The sequence below is a fragment of the Sphaeramia orbicularis genome, chromosome 10 (genome assembly GCF_902148855.1).
Source record: "Sphaeramia orbicularis chromosome 10, fSphaOr1.1, whole genome shotgun sequence".
NCBI lineage: Eukaryota > Metazoa > Chordata > Actinopteri > Kurtiformes > Apogonidae > Sphaeramia > Sphaeramia orbicularis.
Genome location: NC_043966.1, coordinates 5868689 through 5894308, shown reverse-complemented (window position 1 = coordinate 5894308; position 25620 = coordinate 5868689). Strand labels below are relative to the sequence as shown.

At 37.3% G+C, this 25620-nt stretch overlaps 1 protein-coding gene across 3 annotated transcripts in view; it reads right to left on the bottom strand.

Annotated features, from left to right (window-relative positions):
- Positions 1-829: 829 nt before the first annotated feature.
- The window catches only part of LOC115427347 (transcription factor COE3), a 242335-nt gene continuing 217544 nt past the window's right edge, over positions 830-25620 (bottom strand). For 2 of the 3 annotated variants that reach the window (XM_030145872.1, XM_030145873.1), the window contains exons 12-16: positions 22038-22103; positions 21429-21603; positions 12862-13044; positions 6506-6595; positions 830-5071 (exon numbers count right to left, since the gene is read on the bottom strand). In XM_030145872.1, coding sequence (XP_030001732.1) covers positions 5040-5071; positions 6506-6595; positions 12862-13044; positions 21429-21603; positions 22038-22103 — 546 coding nt within the window. In that variant the 3' untranslated portion in view covers positions 830-5039. The remainder of the gene's footprint in view (positions 5072-6505; positions 6596-12861; positions 13045-21428; positions 21604-22037; positions 22104-25620) is intronic. The other variant, XM_030145874.1, reaches the window with a different exon arrangement.

The following is a 25620-nucleotide window of genomic DNA, read 5'->3' as shown; positions in this document are numbered from 1 at the left end:
GCAATAGTAAGTCTATAAGTTTATTACTAATAAAGTACTGGTACTGATCATCATGGGTAATGTCACGTCTGTCCACCAGCAAAAGTTTTCACATACATGTGCTATTCAAAATCCAATATTTCTGAAAATATAGCTTCCACTGTCAAATAATATTAGTAGTCTGTGCACAAATGTATTAGCATTATTTCAACACAATTCTATGCATTTCTTACAACTTTTTTTTTGACAAAAATGGCCACTCATTTGACCCCCTAAGTAAATTTTAGCCATTCTGCATTTTAATATTTTTACTTTATTTAGTCTGTTTTGTTTGTTGTATAACAGGTTTATTCCAGGTCCAAGGAGATAAAACTATAAGACTGAAAGGATGTGGACAACTAGATCAGACACCAACAAAGGTCAGTAATTATCCTCTTAAATTATCTTTCACCACTTTAAACTTCCTCTTAAGAGGCAACACCATCATCTTTAGTATTATTTTTATTCACTAGCTGCAATTGCCTATTCTATTATCTGCCCCCCAAAAATGTAAAATAATAGGTGAAACTTTCCAAAAATTGTCATCTCAATCTGATCATACAAACTACTTATAATAAAATGAAATTCTGTAGGTAAAGACATAAAAAGGTTAAAGGTTAGAGAAAGGCAAACATGTGTAAACCAGCTGTAATTTGTTCATTTTTATTCCACCTTTCTTTACATTAGGGCCGAAGTGTTTGCGTCCCTGAATGTCCACATACTTAAGGCCACATCCGATACATAAATGTCGATTCTTAACAGCAGAAATCCGCCAACTTCTGTTTCAACAAAGAGACAGAACAAAACCATGTTCAAGCCAAATGTAATCTTTATTAGACTGTTTCTGTACAAAAAGCACTGGATCACAGGAAAAAAAAAACAAAAAACATGCATCTATTTACAGCATGGCCAGAGACAGAAAAAGAAAAACCTCGGGGGTGTCGCCCCGCTCGTATTGTAAAGACATTAATTAAACATTGTGCTTTGATATACTTTGATGATATATTTCATATTTCACAAAGATGCAGTACCTCTGCCTTCTTTCACATTGAAGTAAAACATCGAAAAACGGAAATCTGCAGTTTTTAAAACCTCGGACGGTGAAAAGCAAACGCTCTACAACTGTGACAACAAAACTAAGATGGAAGCAAGCAGTCAGAAAGGCGGAGAAGACGCTTCGTACGAGTGTGAGTGTTTGTTGCTCTGCTGGCGGTTTCATTTAATAATGGCTTTTCACAAAAACAAACCGACACGGCGACGTTGAAGGTTCCCGTCAGTCCTGCTGGGTTTGCATAAAGTCTGAAGTTCATCCATTTCCTGCACTCGGTTTTACCTCAAAAGAAACTGTGAATCATTTTACTTCTAAACAGGCGTTAAAGGTACCATACATAGTTCTGAAAGACAGATCAGGAACAAATTAAACTGCAGTATGTGTCGAAAAAGATTTTTAGAATAAATTAGAAGTGCTTTACGTCAAAAAAAGTGTCATATTTGAGTTCAAAATGTCAATTCTCAGCGTTGAATTAAGTTGAAATTTGTAGAAGTATTTTTCTTCTATACAGAAAAAATTCTATTATACTTAATAGCAATTGAATTTTTGCAAAGTAAATTTTAGTAGCTTTTCCTCTACTACTGTTTTTTTTAATGTATGTAAATAATGTCTGTTTTTGGAAATTTCATATGATTTGCAGTTGAATCTCAGGACACAGTCTTACACTAATTATTTGTCTCAAAATCTGAGCTGTTTTAGCATTGACTTGGAAAAACATAATCGTTAAATATTAGTGCAATAATTGTGTTTTTAGTGAAAATGTAAGAGCTTTTCACCATTTTTTAAAATACTAAATCCTTAAATATTAAATGTTGACGTTACTGTGAGATCAGTTTTTTTTTGGTTGTTGTAGTAATTCCTGCGACCTGGTGGGGACGCCATAACTAATTTTTCCACAAGTCACAAAAATGTTTTGCAAAACATTGTACGTTAATTAACGATCACACAATCCAGATGTTTTTCCATAATTGAATGGGACCTACTTCATAAATAATAGTTTCATATCATGACCCTGAAATATCAAATTAGATCTGTTTTCTTCTAAATTTAGTAGTTTCTTGTAATTCAAGATAGCGATTCCTGGTTTTAGAGGAAAAAAAATCATGTTTTGCTACATATTGTTCCTGTTTTTGTTGCTGCTGTTATAATCCCGGTGGGGGCACCGTAATGTAAAGTTGTTCGTCATAAATCCACAGGCTTCGTTAACCGCTGACAGAGCTTTTCAGTTCAGTGCTGCTAATGAACATTTGACAAACCTGAGGGACAACCGCTAGGTGCTAAAACTAAAGATGCTCGCAGTTTGACTGGAGACGAAACAAAAAAACCAAACATCGCTGCAGAACTCAAAGGTCACAACATTGGATCAAAATGGAAAGACTTGGTGTTGAAGTAGTCGATCGTAAGGCATCGGACTCGACTCTGAAGTTTCCACAGTAGCGTGGAAGACGAGCTGGCGTCGCAGAACGGGGACACGGTTGCATAAGAAAATGATCCAGATTGTGGGTAACGACGAAACAGCACCAACAACACCGACATCAATGGAAGATTCCCTGGAGATCAGTGAATGTTCAGAACTGGTTCGAAAATCCGCTGCCTGTTTTTAACCGTGCACTTATTCTCACCAAAAAACACAAAGACTAGGAGTACTAAGATGGATAAAATTTTGTCCTCTAAACACTGAAACCGAGACGGACTGGACGCTCGGCCCAAAAGGAAGAGTGGTGGAATATTATGATGGTTCAAAGCTTTTCAAATATAAAAAAATTTCACATGACAAGGATTTTTGCCATTTCAGAACGGCGAAAATAAAACAAAAACTGAAAACCATTGGTGCATATTGTTCTAGCTTTAGTCTTTTTTAAACAACTTTTAGCTTTTTTTCTTTTTTTGCTAAGATGCATTGCTCTTATTAAGTGCCCCAACAAAAATAGTGCATTAAGAAATAACCATGATTATACATTTCACAATAATACACAAAGGACAAGAAGAACCAGGGGAAACACAAATGATGCTGTTTACAAAAAGTTAAATATCGTATCGGAAAAGCATTTTTATACAAAAGTGATGAAAGCGTTTTAACGTCCTGCTTTTAAAAACAGGGTGACCATGTCATGACTTTTTTTGTTTTTACAAAAGGGTTAATTCCTCTCACTTGTTCACTCTTTTTACAATATCTAAAAGGTATTAAGACATCAAATGTGTTTACATATATATTTGAGACTATCATTCAGGCCTAAATCACAAAAGGAATTCCCCCGAAACATACTTTATAAATACATATAAAATAAGCACAATCAGAAGAATAACAAGAGATCTGGTACCTAAATGTGATTAAAACGCTGCAAGCTTTTTCTGGTTAAAATCTACCACTCGACACCCGCAAAACAGAACTATTTGACTGGATTTAAAAATGAGAGATGTTCGAAAAATAAGAAAAGAAACAAAACAAAAACAAAACATTGGGCTGCCTCGACTTTACTCCGACAAACCTCGTCTTTGTTCCCTTCCTCTTCTCAGCTTTAATTCTTTCTTTAGGATATGAGACACAAACATTTAAAAGCTATGGTACACAAAGAAAATGCTAAAGGTCGCCTTATTTTCAGTCGTCTTTAAGGAAGTCTGGTCCTCTCTGGGATTTGATTGAAAACTCGTTAAATCTGCAAACCGTCTGACGGTTTGTGCAGATTTAGAAAGAAAAGAAGGAAAAAAAACATTAAAGAGTTAGATTTTTCCTGGTTTGTGGACTCAGTCCGCCTCAGGTTCAGTGTCCACCGAGAGCTCCTGTTCAACAACAACATTTTTAGTTTAGTCGATATATTTGAGTCGACTCATTTTCAGCTTTTGTTTTAGTCAGAATAGTTAAAAATAACACCTGTTTGACTAAAGGACCATTCTGCTGCTTTGCATATTTTAGTTCATGTACTACAAAGTTATACATTAATGTTACAGTGGTAATGTTCCACCAACCAGCAGAAGTATGTTTTAATCAGCCTGGAACTTCAGATGTCTAATTTATTTTCTGAAGGTGCTGTTGAATTTACCTTTACTGAAGTAATTTTATCCTGAATCTTTGCCTTTGTGACATTGACATAAAAATGGATTCAGACTTTTTGTGGAAGTTTTCCCACATGAACCAAAGTTTTTTTTAAATGTTGTTGACATATGGTCTGTTAGCTTTGCTTTCACACTCATTTTAGTCGCGATTAAAACATCCTTTTCCTTTAGTCATCGTCTACATGTGCTGCATCTCCCTGTTCATGACATTGATCGGGTTATAGACGTTGTGAATCTGATGTTGTTACATTGTTAATTGGCTTGTGTAACTTCCTGTATTTCATCTGAACCATCCAAAACCATAAAAGCCATGGTTCAGTATGATCAGGACTGAGACAGACTGGACATTTATTTCCACATCTGATTTGGTTCAGATCACACTGAAAAGTGGTGTAAAAATCCCCTAAATCATTAATCACCTAACTAGGAATTAATCTGCAATGATTTACAATTTTGATAATTTTCTTTTTAAAGAAAAAATCAAACCCTTGCAGACTTTCAGACAAAAATCACATTAATTAAAATGTTAAAAGTGTAACAGGTTTGTTTTGTTGTAGTAAATGAACTGAATGTGGAAATACTGACTGGTCCTTTAAGTTTAGTTGCCGTGGTGATGAGCTCTCAGTGGACACGCCTCCTTCTGACTCACAGTGGTTCAAACTGATCAGATACCTGACCCCTCCCCCCCAACCATCATGACCTTTGACCTCCCCCGAATGTGCAGCCGTCAGCAAAAATAGATTTCAAACTTTCTTATCTCCTCGTGCAGTGATGCATTCTGGGTCAGACAGTGGTGCTGGTCGGTCTGTGGCATGATGGGATGGATTCTTCGCTGCTGCGGTTGTGGCGTTTCAGGTGGACGAGGCCTTCAGGTGGAGGAGGGGCGGCGTCTGATGCTCCTAGCTGAGAGTCCGCCTCACATCGGCGGGACGATGAGACCCGCCATGGCTGAAAGACGATATGCAGAGGTCAAAGGTCAGCAGGTCAAATTGTTATAAATGTTTAACCTGTTGTAATATTTATCTTTTAATCATAATAGGTGCAATCGGTTTTTTTTAACTTGGAGAAAACACACTGAGATCTTTATTTTGTCAAATATAAACACATTCATGGCTGAGGAAACAAGTCGAACAAATGTATCGACTGAATTTCACAGAGCAGAGGGGATATTTTACTCAGACACTAAAATCCAAAGACCTTTAATTTACTCAGGTATCAGACCAGCAGATCCTCCGCTTGAAAATCTATTCATGTTGTCAAACCTTAAACTGCTTAAAATAAGTGATAATGTACTTTTTTTTCTATTTCACTCATGATTTATCTTATTAATCAGCTCCTCCATTTTTAGAAGTCCAAGAATTTAAGAAAATGTTGAAGAACTGCTCAAATTGCCCACATGCATTTACTGACATGTCTGAACTTAACCTTGAAACTTTAATAATATCCTGGTAAAACATCAGGGACTGACCAGTTATGATCTCCCACACCTTAGTAAAGACGTATTTGGACTGAGTTTCTTTATAAAGACTAACGTCTATGAGACTAATGTAAATACCGTAAATACAGAAAACTAAAATATAATGCATAACAAAAACTGTCCTATTACTAAAACTAAGCTTCGGTTCCTTTAACACGTTCATTAAAATATCTTATATTTAGTTTACTGAACAATGTTAACATTCTCGTTAAATGTAAACATTTCAGAAATTATCTGATTATTTGAACAAGTTGGTCTTAAATAAGAGGAAAAAAAAAAACATTAAATTAAGATGAAGGCAATTGCAGAATTAAGCAAATGAAAACTATGACTTTAATATATAGTACTTGTTAATCATTTCAGTTTGTTGCTTATTCCTTTGTTTTCTCTTTATGATAAAAATACACTAAGAATGCCATTATAAACACTATCATGTTCAAGTTACTTTACATTTGTGTCACATTCTTGCAAAACAGTACAAACAAAACCTTATAACACTTAAAAAATTGAAATATTTTCACCTGCATTCAAGAGAAGCATCACAATCATATGAATCTTATAACTTGTACTTTATGAAATCAAAATTGATGTACTTTATTTTATCCAAAGAAAAAATTATTTGAATGGTTAATATGAGGAAAGAGTACATGTTAAGATGAAACTACAGTCGAGTTAAACAGATTAGAAGCTGATACTTTAATCTTTTAGAGTAAACCTCCCAAAAAGTGCCAGAAGTTATGGATCAACTTTGACCTTTGAACATGTAAAAATGGAAAACATAAATACGTGTTTGTCTTTACAGTGAGGCTGGACGTCTGCCCGTCTGTCCGTCCATCTGTCCAGATGGGACGTGGACTTGGACGGGGGGTGCTGACAGACAGGAGGGGGGGTGGGGGGATGCTCACCCTGGAGGTTGCTGCCATTGGTGGTGGTGCAGGTGGGGGGCGGGGAGGTCTGTGGCCGCACGACAGGGGCGAAGGCGCTCTTCTGTTTGACTGCGGAAACCATATGGACAGGAGAGAATGAATAAGGGCCTATGGGAGCAGAGGAGGAAGAGGAGGTGAGGAGGACGGGAGGGGGTCCTACAGGAGGAGGAGGTGACGGTAACGAGCAGGCAGACTGACGGACAGAGGAGGTGAGTGAGCGCACCGAGATGAGGTGAATCATGCAGGAGGAGGAAGATGAAGAGGGGAGGAAGATGAGGAGGAGGAGGAGGAATGGGTCCCTGCCTCAGATGGGGCCGAGGTCTGGAGGAACAAACATGCTCCGAGCACAAACAGCTGCACATCTGGCAAAAGTTGATCCATAACTGAAGGACTTTTACCCCAAAACAAACCTGAGAGCAGCAGCAGCGGCGTCCACACAAACTGTACAGGTGTGTGTGTGTGTGTGTGTGTGAGGTGTCGTTAACGCTTAATCAACCCGTCAAAAATGGTCGGTTTGTTTGAGCCTACAGTCACATGTTCAGTCTGTTCAGAGCTGCAGTAAGGATAGTTACATAGTTGTTACATAGTAACACCGCTAAAGCTCACCAGACATGTTAGATCAGGATGTCTGCAGGTTATTGTGTATCCTCAGATGCAAATGGCAAAAGACGATAAATACTGTTCACAATAAAAGCCATAACAGAAACACTGAACTGAACTCAAGTCATTTCATTCTAATGTAAAGTAACACAAGTGACTTTAATGCTAACTGATTAAAAGGGATGCGACAGTTCCAGATGTCCAAATGAAAGGATCCATAACAGCCAATACATGTTTAATTTTAATGTAACTGGAAACAATTACTGTGAAAATATACCATAGGCCTAGTGTAGTTTAAGAGCAGAGGGAATGCAACTTCTGACCAATCTCACAATTTGGTGCTAACGTGGCTGATAGTTACTCCCAGGCTCTTAAACTGAAAATACTGAGGGAAAATTGTCTCAAAAGGTAGAAATTGTTCCCACATACATGTGTTTAATGGTATGTTTGATGTATAGCTCCATATTTATAGATAACTACTCTGCGGTTCGACAGCCCAAAATAGAATTTATCAATATCACCATATAAAAAAATAGCAGTTTTAAACTTTTCCTTGAAAACAAAACTGGATGCACAATGTAATCGCACAAGGCCTTATAATTAACTTACATCACAACAAAACCATCATGTTCGTTGGCCTATTTATCATGGAATGTAGATCTTGTCTCTCCAGGGAAAACAAACCCCAGGTATTGTAGGTGTATTTTTTAACTTTCTGCAAAGCCGACGTCACTCTTTTCCCCCTCATTCCGTCTTTATGCTAAGCTAAGCAGCTCGGGTTTAAATCCATGTGACTGTCGGACAGAAAGAGAGGAAATGAATCTCCCTGAATGTCGAGCTGTCCCTTTAAGAGCCTCCACAGACTTTATGGACCACAGTGTGTCTGTAAATGATTCAAGGACAGCATTTGAACATGGAACTGTAAAATGAAACGGGGGGAATGTAAATGTGATTTATTGCTTCATGCCAACAACTATCAGTGTGTCCTGGACCGCTGCTTCTTTCTCCTCTCTTTCTTGGCTCCTTCTTGTTGTTTTTTCTGTCTTTTTTCCTTTCCAGCTCGTATTAATGGATTCGGCCCAAAGCATGAATGCATGAAGGATGCGGTGAGGATGTTAGTGGGGTTAGTACGGGGCGGGGAGGGAGGGGGGATGGGGGTAAGGAGGATGGACAGGGGGACAGTCAGAGGAGGGGGTGAACAATGCGTGGCGGTGTTTAATCGACACACACATTCACACAAACACACACTCAGTCCCTCAGCGGAGGGAAACTGTAGCTCAGCCAGGCGAGATGTGAGCCCACCTTTTGTTTAGTCGCCAGGGACGACAACATCAACTGGCACGGAGACGCAGTTTGAGCTCGCTACCTTCTAAACGAGTCTCGCTGAGACTTGCTGAGCTCTTTGATACAGAAGCCAAAACAATGGAGCGCTCCCCGCGGGCGAGTTTAGACTTTACCGGTCTCCAAAACACACCTGCGCCTTCCAAACAGGAGCTCCGACTCGAGGCGTGTTAATCAGAGCCGAGTGTGAAGTTTGAGTGGCAGAGGAACAACGGGGCCGCCTGAAAACTACTGAAGCATCCGATCATCTCCTGCTGCAGGAAACACCGCACTTTTAATATTCTGTAACCCACAACTGTGACTGCTCTCCACCCGCATCATGACGACAAACAGTACAAGAAAACTACTCAAAAACCTCTATTTTACATCAGCACGACAACTCTAACAATACTGGAAAAAAAAAAAAAAAAAAAAAACTAAAACAGCTGCTTTACATGACATCAGCAAATACCACAAAAAGCTGCTAAAACCAACTGTTTTGTATGTGAATCGGTACAAACACTTAAAAAAAAAGTCCTCCAAAACAGCTACTTTACATGAGAAATTAGAATAAATACAAATGAATAATACAAAAAGCCACATAGTAGTAGAAAAAAACAATGGTTTTGCATTAGAATCATAACTCATATGAACTAATGCTTTAGAAAACCTCCTAAAAACACTACAAAAAGCTACTAAAACCATTTTATGAGAATCACAATGAATGCATACTAGTACTTAAAAAAAAAAAAACACTTGACAATAGCTATTTGACATCTGAATTAGGACAAATACAGACCAATAAGACAAAAAAAAGTACTAAAAATGGCTGTTTTTGTATCAGAATCACAACAAATACTACAAAAGCCCTTGTGAAACAGGTATTTTACATCAGAGTGACAGTAAATACTGGGCAATACTACTAAAAGTCTCTGTTTTACACTAGAATTACAACATATACTAAGTGATACATCAGGAAAAGTCCTAAAAACATCTAAATATAAACTACTATACTTAAGACTTGAGATAAATGCAAACAGCACTAGAAGAATGAAGACAGTCACAGCAAATACTAACTAGTACAACAAAACAACTCACAAGCACAACAAATACCATGAAAAACCTAGTCACTTCACATCTGAATTTAAGACAAGTCCCTGTCAGCAAATTAAATCACAATACTGCAAAAAACCAGCTCTTTTACACCTCAATCGGCAGCTTTAAATCTCACACTGTCAAAACCTCTGCAGAAAAATTCTATTCAGCTGAAGTAAAAGTGGTCAATACGCCAGATGTTTGAATTCCAAATAAATCAATAATATTCCTGTACTATAATATAACTTAAACATAGCTACAGCTCAATTAAAACGGCTTTATATAGTTCTCTGTGGGTAAATCTTTAAGAATGTATTTTAATGTACAGGTTTAACATATTAAATGTTGAATTATTAATCTGAATCTGAAGTAACTGCTGCTGTCAGATAAATGTAGAGCAGTAGAGGATTGAAGTCAATTAAAATGTAAATACTTAAATACACAAGCACCAGACATGAAGAAATGTCTGTGCCTGGTTTGTAACTATTGACAACGACACTGCACCTACTTCATTCAGTTGTCAGCCTTTATCTGACACAAACTTTTGCTTCTTCCAACAATTACTCTTAACATTTAATGTTTTCAGTGCCTAATCTGTAGCTGACATGACTTCCTGCAGCAAAAATTTATTATAAACCAATAGAAGACAAAAAAAGCGGAGATTTTATTTTAGCATAACAACAAATATTAACAAATGCTAAACAACAAAAGTCCTACGTTGCATCAAAATTCTGCCTAATACAACCAAAAACCCACCCACTGAAAACAACTTCTTAACAATAAATCAACATATAACAGACTAAACACAGCCAAATTACACCAAGATGCCAACAAAAAAAACTATTAAAACAAGAAATTTGCCCAACAAATACGAAGCAGTCGTAGACAAAAGTAACTAAAACTAGCTTTTTATCATTATAATGACAAATACTAACCAATTCTCCAAAAACAGAATACCTGCTTTCCATCGCAACTTCAACAAATACAAAAAGACTAAAAACAGCCAAATTACATCAGACTAACTCCAGATAGTAAACAAGAAAACAAAACAATGTATTCAAAGCTGCTAATTCACCTTACAAACACAATAAATACTAAGTAATGGTTAAAAAAAAAAAAAAAAAAAAAGTCAGGTGCTAACATTATATAAATAAACACTGACCAGAGACAAAATACGACAAATAAATATTCAAAAAATGATTAAAACAGCTAATTTATATTAACTAGAAATACTGACCAGTACTAGAAAGAAATACAAAACATAATCTACTCCCGCCTCATTAAAGCTGATCGCAGCCACACCAAAATACTCGTACTAAACAATGTGCTCTTGAACACCACACATGAGTGATGTAGGAGAATGCCTGAATTCACCAACTTTCACATCTTGACTGTGATTAATTGTCTGTTGGTTTGAGACAGTTGGAAGCTCAGGTGCCAGGTCATTTAACCTGATATGAGCCCCGCGTACTAAAAATGTTCAGACAAGAAAACCAAAATCATCTGGAATGATGCCCAGTGTTTGCAGAAGAGGAAGTAATTCTCAAATCTAGTCTGTTTTCAATCGAAGCCACAGATGAAACAAACAGGAAGTTAGCCTCAGAAACGGTAAACGTTCTAAAGAAATCTAGTAATGGCTCACAATCATGTAAAACAGGGGTGTCATTTTAGTTCAGGGGCCACATTCAGCTCAGTATGAGCTATCAAACCAGTCAAATAATAACCCATAATAATCACAACTCCAAAGTTTTGAGTGAAAAGTAAAATTACATAATGAAAATGTTTACGTCTACAAACTGTCCTTTTAAAAACAGTTGAATAACCTGAACTTTAAGAAAAATAAGTGCAATTTTAACAATATTATCACTTAGATTGTTATTTACGCATGTGCATTACAACTTACAGATCACAATGGATCTACAAATACACAAAACATTTTAATGTTTAATATTTGTTCAGATTATTAAAATTTTTTCTGAAAGACTAGTTTGTAAATGCTAATATTTTCCTTTGTTTTTCTATAAATCCTTTTGTGGTTTGGTTTTAATGTTATATTTGAAACAAACACATTTTCTTGCACTTTAACACTAAAAAGAGACTGATCTCAACGAATTGCATTTTATGTCACGCCAGTTCGTATGGCATTTGGTGTGCTATACGTACACATTTTCATCCTTTCGTGTGTTATTCAACGCCATTTGATTGCGTGTCAATTGACGCCAAGATCTCCGGTTCACATAACCCTAACCCTCAGTGCACGGTATTTGACGCAGCATGAACATACACATGGAAAGATTATAATATGTACAGATAACATGCCATTCAACAGTGCTGTGTATATTTACGCAAGTTATGATACGACGTAAAAGAAACACAATATTTTGAGTTGTCATTACTTATAGCCTTACTATGATAGTATTTTACCGGTTTGACCAACAGATCATATTAGTCTGTTTGTGCACAGGAAAAAAAACAAAACCTTACCAAGTGTATTTTTTTCATTTCTAGTCAAGATATCTCATCACACTTAAAATAAGACATAATCACCTAGAGTAACTTTTCAGTGAGATATAAGAACTTATTTTTAGACAATAAATCTTGAAAGTCTTATTTCAAGAAATCTTACCAAGATAATTTTCACTTGTTCCATTGGGAGATTTTTTTTTTGTATGAATTAAACAAAAAAATCTTGAATTAAGCAAAAAAAAAAAAAAAAAAAAAAAAAAAAAAAAAAAAACCGCCAATGAAATGAGTGAAAATTATCTTGGTAAGATTTTATGAAATAAGATTTTCCAGATCTATTGTCTAAAAATAAGTTCTTATATCTCACTGAAAAGTTACTCTTTAGATGACTGTCTTATTTTAAGTGTGATGAGATATTTTGACTAGAAATGAAAAAATTACACTTGGTAAGATTTAGATTTTTGCAGTGTGGAACCTGAATTAAATTAGTTTAACATTATTGACTGTTAATATCTTCAGTGTAATTTTTTTCATTTCACAGATTCATCCCACGGGCCAGATTAGACTCTTTGGTGGGCCAGTTTTTTGTTTGACACCCCTGATATAAAACATCACTACATCAGTAATGAACGTGACGTCAACGTGCATCTGTAGATTTGATCCATGTGGAGTTAAACATCTGTACTTTTATGTCACGGTGGATTTGCTCAGACATTCACATGACACCTCAACTCCTTTCATTTCATCTCATTCACATATAAACCGTCATCTGTCGGTTCACGTCTCGTACTTAAAGTGTTTTCCAAACCCCATGTTTCTGCTCATAGATATGTCAGCGTGGCGGTTCAGCTACTCACTTGCGTAAGCAGAGTTGGCGGTGGAGCCGTTGAGGAAGCTGGGGGATCCGGGCACGCCCAGGTTGGTCATCCCTGCGCCGTATCCGTTCATGGTGGACGTGATGGTGTTGTAGTTGGACTGCTGGGGTGTGGAGCTGGGCACGTAGCCGCGAGGGGACACGCTGTTGGAGTTACGGGAATAACCTGCGACAAGAGAAACAACAAACCCATAATGTGACTTTAAATAACAGATTCAACACCTTTAATATTTTGTCCAGAGTCATATATAATCAAAACCATATTATTATAAAGAGTCCAATAATGAAGGTCAAGGTCAAATGTGTGTATATAGTACATTTAAAACAATGCAAAGTGCTGTACAAAGTTGTAGATAACAATAAAAGATATGATAAAACTAGTAAAAATAAGAATAAATATAAGCTACACAATAATAGAATAAATAGCATCTAGAAAACAGCTGTAGCAGGGGTGTCAAACTCATGTTGTTTCAGGGGCCACATTCAGCCTAATATGATCTAAAGTGGGCTGGACCAGTAACATAATATAAATAATGAGTTAAGAATTTTAAAATAATGTCAACACCAAAGTTTTCTCTATGTTTTTGACTGAAAAAAGTCAAATTCCGTAATGAAAATGTTTACATCTGCGAACTGTACTTGAACATAACATGAACAAATATGAACAACCTGAAAATTTTAAAGAAAAAAAAGTGCAATTTTAACAATATTATGCCTTAGTTTATCATTTATACATGTGAATCACAACTTAGAGATCACAGTGGATTTACAAATACACAAAATATTTAGTAACAGGCAGAATATTGGTAAAATTCTACATACGTCTCTTAAGAAATTTCATATTTGTTCAGGTTATTTACATTTTTTGTAAAAGGATAGTTTGTAGATAGAATTTTTTTTTGTAATTTTACTTTTTTTACACTAAAAAAAAGCCAAAAAAATTTGCGTTTTCATTATTTATAGGTTGTTATGATTGTATTTTACTGGTCTGACCCGCTTTAGATTGAATTGACCTAAAATGATTTTCACATCCTTGATTGTTAATAATTTCATTATAATTTTTGGATTTCACAAATTCATCTGAGGGGCTGGATTGGACCCTTTGGCGGGCCAGTTTTGGCTCCCGGGCCACGTTTGATACCTGTGACCTATATAAAGATATGCTTTTATGTCAAATATTTGGGTATAGTTTTAAATTATTACAATTTTGATTTTATATACCTAATATTTGGAACCAATGTTCACTTTTAAAGTCTTTGAAAAGGTTCGTTAAGCATCTTTGTGTTATGAATGCAATAAATTATATAAATTTTTCAAACCAGATTTTATCTTTTTTGTGTTGATATAGTAGGTTAAAGTGAAAAAATAATAGTCAGATGAGTTAGATGAAGTTGTGCTGGAAAAAAAGATACTAAACATGGGTATAGTAAACATTTCCTTATATAGTATATAAAGGCAAAATCAAAAGTACTCAAAAACAGCCAAAATAGGCTGAGACCTCGAAGGGTTAAGGGTAAAAAAAAAAAACAAACAAACTCCACTTTATATCAAAAACTGCAGTTGCATGGACAATATTAGTTTTATTTTTCCATGTTCAATTGTTTAGTCAGTATGAATTTGACATATCAAAGTCATACAAACAACACTGGCAGCAGAATTTTTGTCAGACAAGTCTTTTGTTGGAGTAGCGCCTCGGGGCTTCAGGTCTCAGTAGTTAAGGAGTGAATGACAGCTGGAAAAAGTGTTTAAACTACGCTAAATATAGCATACCCTTAAACTGATATTGACTTTTTTTGGTGAAGGAGTGGTTCCATAGCCACATCTGTGTCCACACTTCATTAGAGCAGATTTAAACCTGCTGTTCATAGCAGGTACAACTTCACTGGGTTGGGTGTCTAGTTCTAGATTTTTCTTTGCAGTGACAGTGTTTTTGCCAAATAATGTCAGGAAAGAAGTTGTTTTGGTCAAATGTGCACATGAGGAAGTGAGCCATGGTATTACAATGACTAAATTCCAACAAAACAAAAGTATATTATTGTTCTGTGACGTAGATTAGATCCAATCATCCAGAAACAAAGACTCAGATTAAACCACTCAGACCTCATATGGTTCTGCATTGGTTTGTTAAATTTCTCCATCATGAGGATGTTCTACACATTGACTTTTGGTACTTAAGTCACATTTTTACACAAATGCAGGACATTAACTTGTAATAGAATATGCACTTTAACATGATTACAGTTGCGGAAAAAATTATTAGACCGCCCCTTGTTTTCTTCAATTTCTTGTTCATTTTAATGCCTGGTACAACTAAAGGTACATTTGTTTGGACAAATATAATGATAACAACAAAAATAGCTCATAGTAGTTTAATTTCTGAGCTGATCTCTCTCCATTTTCCATGGTTTTCTTGATAATAACCAAAATCACTTCAGTTCTTCCAATATCTATGGCATTGTACTGACAAAAACAGTGCTTTTAGGCATTCCATGTTTTCTTTTCTGTCTGTTTTAGTCATATAATACACACAGGAGTTAGTACTTGATTGTATAACCATTGTTTTTGGTGACTTTTGATGGTCTAATATTTTTTTTCTGCGACTATATCTGAAATAAAATATGTTTAAATAATTGTGACATAATACTCAAAATACTGGAAAGGATTATCTTCCTGATAGCACGTGAAGGCAGCATTAATTACCGCAGGTTGACTATTTCTGTGCCCGTTAGCCAATTGGATTTTTAATTCAGGGGCCGCCCACAGGGAGAAGAGTTTCGGAGTATCCACAAAATGCATAACCATTGTTTTTGGTAGTCTAATAATTTTTTCCGTGACTGTATGTGTAATTCAATTTACAGATTAAAAAACAAATAACAGTGGTGCATGATCACAATGTATGCATCCTGTTAAAAAACTTACAAATGTTCTTTATTTTTATTTTCTGTAGATAACTAGTTAACTATTTACCAAATTGTGGGGAGAAAGAAAAAAAAAAAAGAAAAAAGTTTTATTGTGTAAATAAATACAATTATAAAGAGCCGCTGCTTTAAAAGCTACAAAGGGTCAAACTGTTATAAACTGTAGATTTAGCCTTCAGCTTTTCAGTCACTATTGTTTTGTTTTTCCATGTAATGTAGTGTCATGTTGATTACCTTTTGAATTAATTTCCGTAGAGACTGAAACTAACTTTAATAAATCCCATCGTTTTTCTTCCTCCACTGAACTGCACTTGTCTAAACCTCCACCTCAGTTGAGATGTTCCTGACCTGTCGCTGGAGGTGAGTTCTGTCCTTCATCTCTAACCTCTCTGCTCTGCTGCTCCCACCTCCACCTGCTGCCCCCCCCTCCCTCAACTCCAGTTTATTGACCCTTATCCAAGATGCATTGAATACCAATGTTTCCTGCAGTGCTCAGCGAGACCTTTAACCCCTCGAGTTCACTGAGCAGAGTCGACGGCACCGAGTAGCACGTTACAGTATAACCCCCCATCCCATCTCACCCCCCCCGCCTTTTCTTGCTCTCTCCCCCACTTCCTGGTTCGGGCCAACGCAATTCCCAGCTGGAGGTAGTGATGGAGCGCTGCCCGGGCCGAGGGCGAGGAGGCGGCGATGGGAAACACATGTCGCACCGAGTGAACAGAGCAGGGAGCGGCACAAACTAAATGTTCTGATTGTTCTTATTAAAAAACACTTTTCTTATTTTATTTGTTTTGGTGTTTCCCCTCCTCTCCCTGCTCGTCCACAGCAGCGTGGGAAGAACATCCTTCGACCTCACACTAAACGCCGAACTGGAAACATGTGTTCGCTGCTGATTATCAGGCTGACGGACGGTTCGGTTTCACTGAGCGAAAACAGTCAAACAGAAGAATGTGACCTGTCACTGTGACGTTCCTGCTCTTTAATTCCTGGAAAGGCGAGTGTTTTCGGCTCACGTAAAAACCATTCGCAGGTGTTAGTGTGTGTGTCGTCATCAGGCTGAAACACGTCTCCGTTAAGTGGAAACAGCTCTTTATCACTGAATTCTCTTAATTACTTTTTACAGTACTTCTAGTTAGTATTATGGCCTAGAAAGCTGTGGTATCTGGTATTAATTTCACTTTAATTTGTTTTGTGTTCATTGTAACAAAGCGGCACTATATTTATTTACATGCGTATAAGAAATTAACTATAAAAACCTCTTCTGTGAGGCTAATCCATGTTCCTAAACACTGATATTATGTACTAAAACCAAGGAAATACCACAATCTTGCTGAGAAAAAACATTTGCTAACTTAAATAACAAGACAGTTTAAAGAAATAAAAGATAACTGATACTCTATTATGTGTTTTATATGCTTATAAACTCAAATATCTGTACTTTTTGTCCATTTGTTTCATATGTAAGCCAAGTATTTTGAGTAGATATGAAGTTTTAGTCCACACTTGTCATAATGGTGGCGAAAAATGGGAGAAAGATTCCCATTTGGGATGAACATGGAATCAAATAACACCGAACAAAAATATATAGAAGACTCCAACTAACTTTGAAGCTAATATAAACTAAACAAACCTGCTCTGAAATCTAATTCACACTAATGTCAAACTAAAATAGAACTTGTATAAATCAAAACTACCCGTCTACATTTCTCATGTTGCATCTGCACAAAACATCTGAGACCAGCAAAAGTCCCCAGTAACATTTGCATTGACCTCCAGGCGACATCTGTAAAGAACATATTCTAATATCTGTGTTTTCTTTCTGCTTGTTTCCGGAGCTTTCTGCTGTATGACATGGCCTTTTTCAACATCAGCTCATCAGATGTTAACATTAAAAACATGATTTGAAGGAATAAATGTAACGTGCACATACCGACCCGTTATCCTTGTTTTACATTTGTGTACTTGGATAATATTTAACCCTTAAAGACCTACAGCTAGTTTTGCATCGATTTTTAAATGAATATTTCTTTGCATTTAGTCTTTGCTGAGGGATTTGTCACCAGTTATTACAATATTATCCTGTGCATTTTGCATTTTTCAGGTCTTTAATTCACAGATTTTGTAGATGTTCATTAAAACTGAGTAACTTCACAAATTATTTTATCAGAGAAAACAAGAAAAAGTGACTTTTTTAGTAATACATCAAGCATCTTCATCCACTGTCATTGATCCAACTACATGGGTTTTACCGGTGAATCAATGCTGTACAAGATGACGCTGTTTCCACGGTAACTACAGAGCCTCTTTATGACTCATGACCATGAAAAGATGACAAACTGTATTTTACACCAATTGTTTACATATATTGATAGGATTAATGGATCAGGAGTTATAGAACATTTTAGATCAGTAGATGCTTTTAGTCACCGGTGGACGTTTAGGTCTTTGAGGGTCAGAGGTGAAATCTGATTCTATTCTGTATTTTTACTGTAAACCATCTGAATACCTCCTTCTCCAAGTTTAATCAGTTTTTCTCCACCTCCTTACTAAAAGATGAGACCTGAGCAACTTCCTTCACTGAAAAAAGCCTAGAAATACAATAAAAAGCTCCAAAAAAGACAGTATGGGGACTCTTAATCCAGATTTAACTGCTGCTAATGTCAAATAAAGAGACATTTAGGTCATTGTCCCTGCTGCTAATGCCACTGCCTGTAAGAATGAGACTGAGTCCGGCTCAGATCTCGTTACATACAGTATCTAAGACTTTTCAGATGTTTGTCTGACATCCAGCCCCCTCCTCCTCCGTCAGTTGTCAGAGTGAAGCAGACAAACTCCAGAGGAGAGGCTCCATCATCCTGCAGGGGGACGACATGATGCTGAGCAGGCCGGGCTCTGAATTACTGCTGTAAATTAGCCACCTCGTCCGTCTGATAAGGCCTGGGCTCGGGAGCCGCTGTTTTTATTAATGTTTTAATCACGGCAGATAATTGCGAGGGGCACAAAGAGCCGTTTCATACTCCATAACAGCGGGGAGGACGGCGGTCACATCCTCAGCGTAATGTTCCGACCGGAGAGCGCCATGCACATAAACTACCGGCTTATGAATTCTGCAGCTCTGTTTCCCATGACCTCATAGATTCCTGTAAGGTGTGCGCTGTGCGGGCCGATGGGAAAAGCAGCCGGTGGTTTTGGGGGAGGGGGGGGATAGGTGAGGAGGGAGGAAAAGCAGCTCTATCTGCTTCCTGTCGAACCTGTCTGAGGCACATTTCACCGATCGTTTGTGACATAAACAGAAACAGGAGGCTTTCGAGGAACTCTGACCTTATCAGAACATCCTCATCACAAATGTACTGGAACTGTGTGACTCCTGTTCTCCACAAACCAGTAAAACCACCATCCTGCTGCCACTGCTACACTCACTACCAGGGCTTTACCACCGACATCAGAAGAAACAGAAACACTGCTCAGAGTCCCAGTGCTGTGACGTAGAACCACTAACGTTTGCAGCAGTTTGATGGTCAGATATTTAGATACTGTATGTAACGAGATCTGAGATGGACATTAGCAGCAGGAACAATGACCTGAATGCCTCTTTTTTGACATTAGCAGCAGTTAAATGTGGATTAGGAGTCCCCATACTGTCTTTTTTGGAGTTTTTTTATTGTATTTCTAGGCTTTTTTTAGTGCAGCAAAAGTACTGGGTAGAATTAGGTTACACCTCTGACCCTCAAAGACCTAAACATCCAGCACAGACAAAAGCATCTACTGATCTAAAACATTTAATAACTCCTGAACCACTAAACCTATTAATACATGTAAATAATTAGTGTAAAACGCAGTTTGTCATCTTTTCATGGTCATCAGATATGACCCATTTGGACGTTCAGAGGCTCCGTAGTGAACGTGGAAACATCTTCATCTTCTACAACATTGATTCATCAGTAAAACCCATGGAGTTGGATCAATGGCAGTGGATGGACACACTGGGTTTATGTTCAGTAAATGAGAGATTTTGCTGAATAAGTCACTTTTTCTTCAGTTTTCTCTGTTGTGAATATAATAACCTTTGAATTTACTCTAAGCTTTCATTCCTGAACCTTCTTGCGGAGGCGAACCGAGTCTAACCTGTACACCTGTATGGACACACCTGACTGAGCAGCAGAACCAGAACTCAACAGAACTAGAGAAACAAAAGTTGAGCTGCAGAGGTTCAGAAGATCTGAGATGAACCACAGAAGAAGACGACTGAGCTAACAAGAACCATCACCTTCATCAACATCAAACCTCGGAGAGGAAGAAAAAAAAAAAGAAGAAAAACAACAACAAAACGCAGAAATGACGAGTCAGGAGATAAAACTACTCTGAAGCAGAAAACAATAATGCTGTGGTAAGGAAGTATATGTGTGTGTGTGTGTGTGTGTGTGTGTGTGTGTGTGTGTTGAACTTTATGACAAACACCTTTAATTTTGTGAAGCTGAGATCAACACTTTCCAAACTGCAGACGGTTTGTTTTTGTGGTTCTGTTCCTCAGAGATGCCGTTAAACAGCACGCAAGTCTGCTGCAGAGATTCTACTGAATTCTACTGGACTCTACTGGACTCTACTGGATTCTACTGGACTCTACTGGCTTGTAACAAAATCTACAGTTCTCTCCTGAACTTTCTTGAGAGCTACTGTAGTTTACAAGACTACTGATATTTGAAGAACTAGCTTGAGGTCCACTGGACTCTACTGAGGTTCTAATGGACTCTAAGGGATTCTACCAGAGATTAAAGATCCTAGTGGACTTTAAAGGTAATCCTATAGACACTGTAAGACCCTTTTGGATTTTAAAGATCTCTTCTGAATGCTTTAATGGACTCTACTGGACTTCAAGAAGCTCCTCTGAACACTGCAAGTCTCTGCTGGACTCTATTAAGATTCTTCTATACTCTACTGGACTCAGTGGACTTCAAATAAGTTCTCTGGAAGCTGTTAGACTCGACTGGACTTAAACGAACAGGTCTGAATGATATAAGACTCATAGACTTGAGTGGTAACTTTTCTTTCTTTTTCTTTAACTCTATCAGGACTCATCTAGACTTAAAGGAACTCCTCTAAACACTGTGAGGATCTTTAATCTCTGGTACAGTCCCTTAGAGTCGAGTAGAATCTCAGTAAAGTCCAGTTCTTTAAAGTCCAGAATATACTGGATTTAAAAGAACTCTTGTGAACACTGTAAGACTCTCCTGGACTTCCAAGAATACTCAGAAATATGTAAAACTCTACTAGACTATTTAGACTCTACTGGACTTAAAGAACTCCTCTGAACACCATAAGTCTCTACTGGACTCTGTCAAGACTCTTCTAGATTCTATCCAACTCTGTTGGACTTTATAGAACTCTTGTGAAAATCTAAAACTCTACTGGATTCTATTCGGGCTGTTCTAGACTCCTCTGGACTTTAAAGAACTCCTCTGAACACTTCAACTTTCTACTGGATTCTTTTTTTTTTCCTCTTTCTTCTTCTAGATTCTATCCGACTCTACTGGATTTTAAAGAACTCTGAACACCGTAAGACTCTACCGTCCTCAGACCCTCTGTGCCTGCTCAGTGTGTGGCCTCAGTGGATTGTGGGTAGTGCGGTTCTCACCCTGGTCGGCCTGCGAGGCCTCAGAGATGTTGACGGCGAGCTGGCTGCTGAACGAGTTCACTCCCATCATGCCCGAGTGCGCGGCGGAGCCAGTGAGCGAGGGCAGCTGGTTGTGGCTGCGAGGGACGCTGTAGAGGGCCTCGGTGAGGTCGGCCGCCCGCTTCAGGATGATCTCCTGCACAGAGACCGGGTCCGGACCGGGTTATCATATGAAGGAAGACTAAATAAAACTACACTGATCAGTGCAACACAAACTGAAGGGTGAGGGAAAGGCAGCCTGGGTTTAGTTTGATAAGGGTCACGATAAACAAGAACAGAACATCTAATAAACAGTGGTTTTGATTGAATCACATCTGACCTCATGCTTTCATTTGACCTTCTTCTTCTACTATAAATTAAGATTTTCCTATTAATACCTGAAAAACTCAAACACTAACATTAAGAAACTAACTGAAATGCTTAAAAGTAAATGAACACTTCAAAGCTTTAACAACTAATCCAGACAGGAAGGCGCTAATGAGAGACACTTTCCTGCTGCATTCTGGGAAATGTAGTACTCAGGGTTTTGGCTCAATCATAAGGACTTGAGGTCAGAATATGTTGACTCACCTGGTTGTTGTGTGGCATCCCATACAGAGCCTCGACCAGGTCGGCTGCTCGCTTCAACAGAACCTCCTGAGAAACAAGAACACAGAACCAGTTAGAACCAGAGGGAAAAGAACCAGGTATGTCTCTAAAGCATCTACACGTCACTAGGAACTGAACCGGAATCATTTTAATACTCAAATATTTGCATGGAAACTCTGAACAGTGTAATATAACAAAAATGGATGCATATGTTTGAATCTTTGTTCCAATCAATATTCAAAGTTCAGTTTCCACAAATGAAACTTAAATTAGCGAGACTTTCATCCATTCATTGATGACGAGCCACTGAACGCAGAATGTTTAACATGTTGAACCAAACAGAAAACATGTTTCACCACACATGCACGGCATTAAAATCAAACCCTATATTATCAAATGATGTGATTCGGTGCAGTTATCGAAGTTCAATAATTCACATTCCTATTAAATGATATTTGACGTTTGAGCTTTTATTATCACATATTTCTGCTCATACTTCTCTCCATTCATCGTCACCTGGTGGAATAATCGGACTTTAGTGCCTTTTAAATGAGGTTTGGGCCGTTTCATGTCTCCATTCGACAGGAAAAGATTGAAACTCTGGGATGTCGCTGAGCTGCCAGTGGACCACCTGTGCTCTTAATGGTAAAAAATAATAGTTTGTCTAAGAATAATCACTTTTTTAACAACTTTAGACATTTCAGAGCCTGAAAATGATTATATAAAACCCCTGTTATAAGTGCAGACTGTGGTTTTATTCACTGTAACTGAACTGGAGCTAAACTGGACTGACATCCAGAAACAGAAATACACAGATAACATGTTAAAATAGGAAGTGATGGATGAGTGTGAGAAAATTCAAAACTAAAACAAAAGCAAAAACAAGCCTGAGTTGAATCCAAACCAAAAAGAAAAAATCTGAAACGGCTGAAATTCTGTGAACAAACTGAGTGAACTGAGGACACAAAGCATCACCTCTCAACAAAGAAAAAAAGAACTACATGGAAAAGCATTAACACCATCCCCTCTTTTCACCCCGGGGCTATTTTTCCCATCAGCCCACAGGAGAGGAAGTGTCCAATCTGAGTGCCGGCAGCTCAGTGGGTCGCCACGGCGATGACTTTTAATAACAATAACAACAAGAGGTCTGATAAATAGATAAACACACAGAGGAGGATCAGATGGAGGAGGTCAGGAAGGAAAGAGGGAGAGGGAAGGAAAAAGTGAAAGACAAGGGGATGGGAAAGAAGGAAGGAAACATGGGAAGGACAGGAGGAGAGATGAAGGGAAGAAAAAGGAAAGGAGGTAAGGAGAAAAGAAGGAAAGATGAAGAAAAGAGAAGGAAACAAAAAGAGGAAGCACAAAGAAAAGGGAAAGAGGAATGAAAGAACAAGGTTGGAAAGAAGGGAAGAAAGGAGGAAATTTGTAAAAGAGAAGAAGGATGAAAGGTATGGGAGGAGGAAAATAAAGAACAGAAGGAACAAAAGTAAATGAGAGAAAATGCAACATTAAGAATGAAAGGAAAAGAAAAGTTGGAAAATGAAAGGACATATCAAAAAAGTTGGAGGAAAAGAAAGGAAGGACAGAGGAAACAGAAAAGGCAAGAAGATAAAGAAAATGAAAAAAGGAAAGAAAAAGGGGAAGTTGAAGGAAGGAACAAAAGGAGGGGAAAAAGGAAAGAATCCTTAGGGTTAAGGAAACAATGAGGAAACGTATGGAAATGATCAAAGAAGGAAAGAAAAAAGGAGAGATCATCAGGAAAATGAAAAGGAAGTAATAAATCACAGAAGTTAGAGGGAAAAAAAGAGGAAAGAGAAAGGAAGGAAAAGGAAAAAAATGAGGGAAAGGGATGAGGAAGCATGAGGAAAGATGAAGGAAGTGAAGGAGAGAAAGAAGGAAAGAAAAAAGGAAAAAGAACAGAAGGAAGAGAAGAGAGAGAAGCAAATGAAAATAAAAAGAACTGAAAGGAAAGAAGAGGAAAAAGGAAAAAAAGAGGAAAGGAAGGACGGAAGGGAAGGTAAAGAGAGGATGAAGAATGAGAGTGACGCTGTGTTTTATTTTGTGCCTGAGGTGTCGGATGATCAGCTGATCAGCAGAGACAACAAACAGGAGGAGGAGGAGGAAGAGGAGGAGGAGGAGGAGGTGTGGAGTCCCAGAGGAGCAGCAGTGGGGAGGTGGAGGCCTCTGCTGGAGCTCCCAGGGGTATTACAGCACCGAGGAGGGCGAGAGACACCCGCATACACAGACAACAGAGAGAGAGAGAGGGAGGGCTGCAGGTTTGGACCATTTTATATGTTAAATATTAAAACTTCTGATTAAAACTATTAACATACACAATCTAAACATGTTAAACTGTTAATTTTTCTGATTATTAGTGTGTTTATGTGCCGATTAAAAACCTGAGTTAATAAAAAAGCATCTGAAAATGAATAATAAACTTGACTTTAGCTGCGAATAAACACTTATAGAAGGAAATACAATGACCACAATGCATTGCAAAATTCACTCTTAACCTCTGTATCCTATCACCATGTTTTTGCCAATAAAGATATTATAGATATGAGGAAAAAACAGAAAACAATAAGTGTTTTTAATTAGGTTTTTGTCCTGATGCTGATGAAAAAAGATGGTTTTATTTATTTTATCATCAAAATAATGTGTAGATTTAATTAACAATGAAAACTGTTCATTCTGTATGAAATTATCAGATAGATAATATATGATTTTTTTTGTTTTCATTCATAATTTGGGGATTCTGCTGAAACGGAAAAGCAGATTTTCTTTTTCTGTCTCTTTCTTTTTTATATAGGTTTTTACGTGTGACAAACTAAACTAAAATGCTGTTAGTTTCAGACCTGCATAAAGATAAAAACCTGTTAAATCAAACTGGTTTTACAGCAGATCCATCACTGAAATAAATTTAACTATATCGTCTTTAAAACTCAGTTGTGATCATGTTAAAATAATTAAGATCATATCCAGATTTTAATCAGAAAATGGATTCAAACAACAACAAAAATATTATTAAAAACCAGTTTTCTCTCAGATTTTGTTTTGTTTAGAAAAAAGTAAGCTTTAGAACATGAAATTTGAGAAATTAAGTGTAAATTATTTGCTTATTAATGTACAAAGACTTATTCATGTGGCAAAACATGTTTTTGATGATTTTATTCTCTTTTCTGCTCAACAAAAAGGTTAAATCCTCTTCAGACTTTTTTCATTTTGCCTGCGTATTACCTTTATTTTTAGTTGTTTTATTTATTCTTTCATTATCTTTAAGTATTTGTTTCCTTCCATCTTGTTTGTAAAACATTTTTGTAGGTAAAGTAGATAAAATCATTACTTTTACAGTGGATTAACCCAGCCTTAAACCAATAGAAATGGTGTCCACGTGTTTCCCAGCAGGTTATTAATGAGAATATCAGTGTTTGAAGGTGAATTAAAGATGCAGCAGCAGTAGAAGGAGGTTTTCTCTTCACTTCTCTGAGTCTGGATTTCTGTCGACAGTGTGATCTGCGCTGACGGAAGGAGATTACCTGGGATTTCCACTCTGGATTTGATCTTT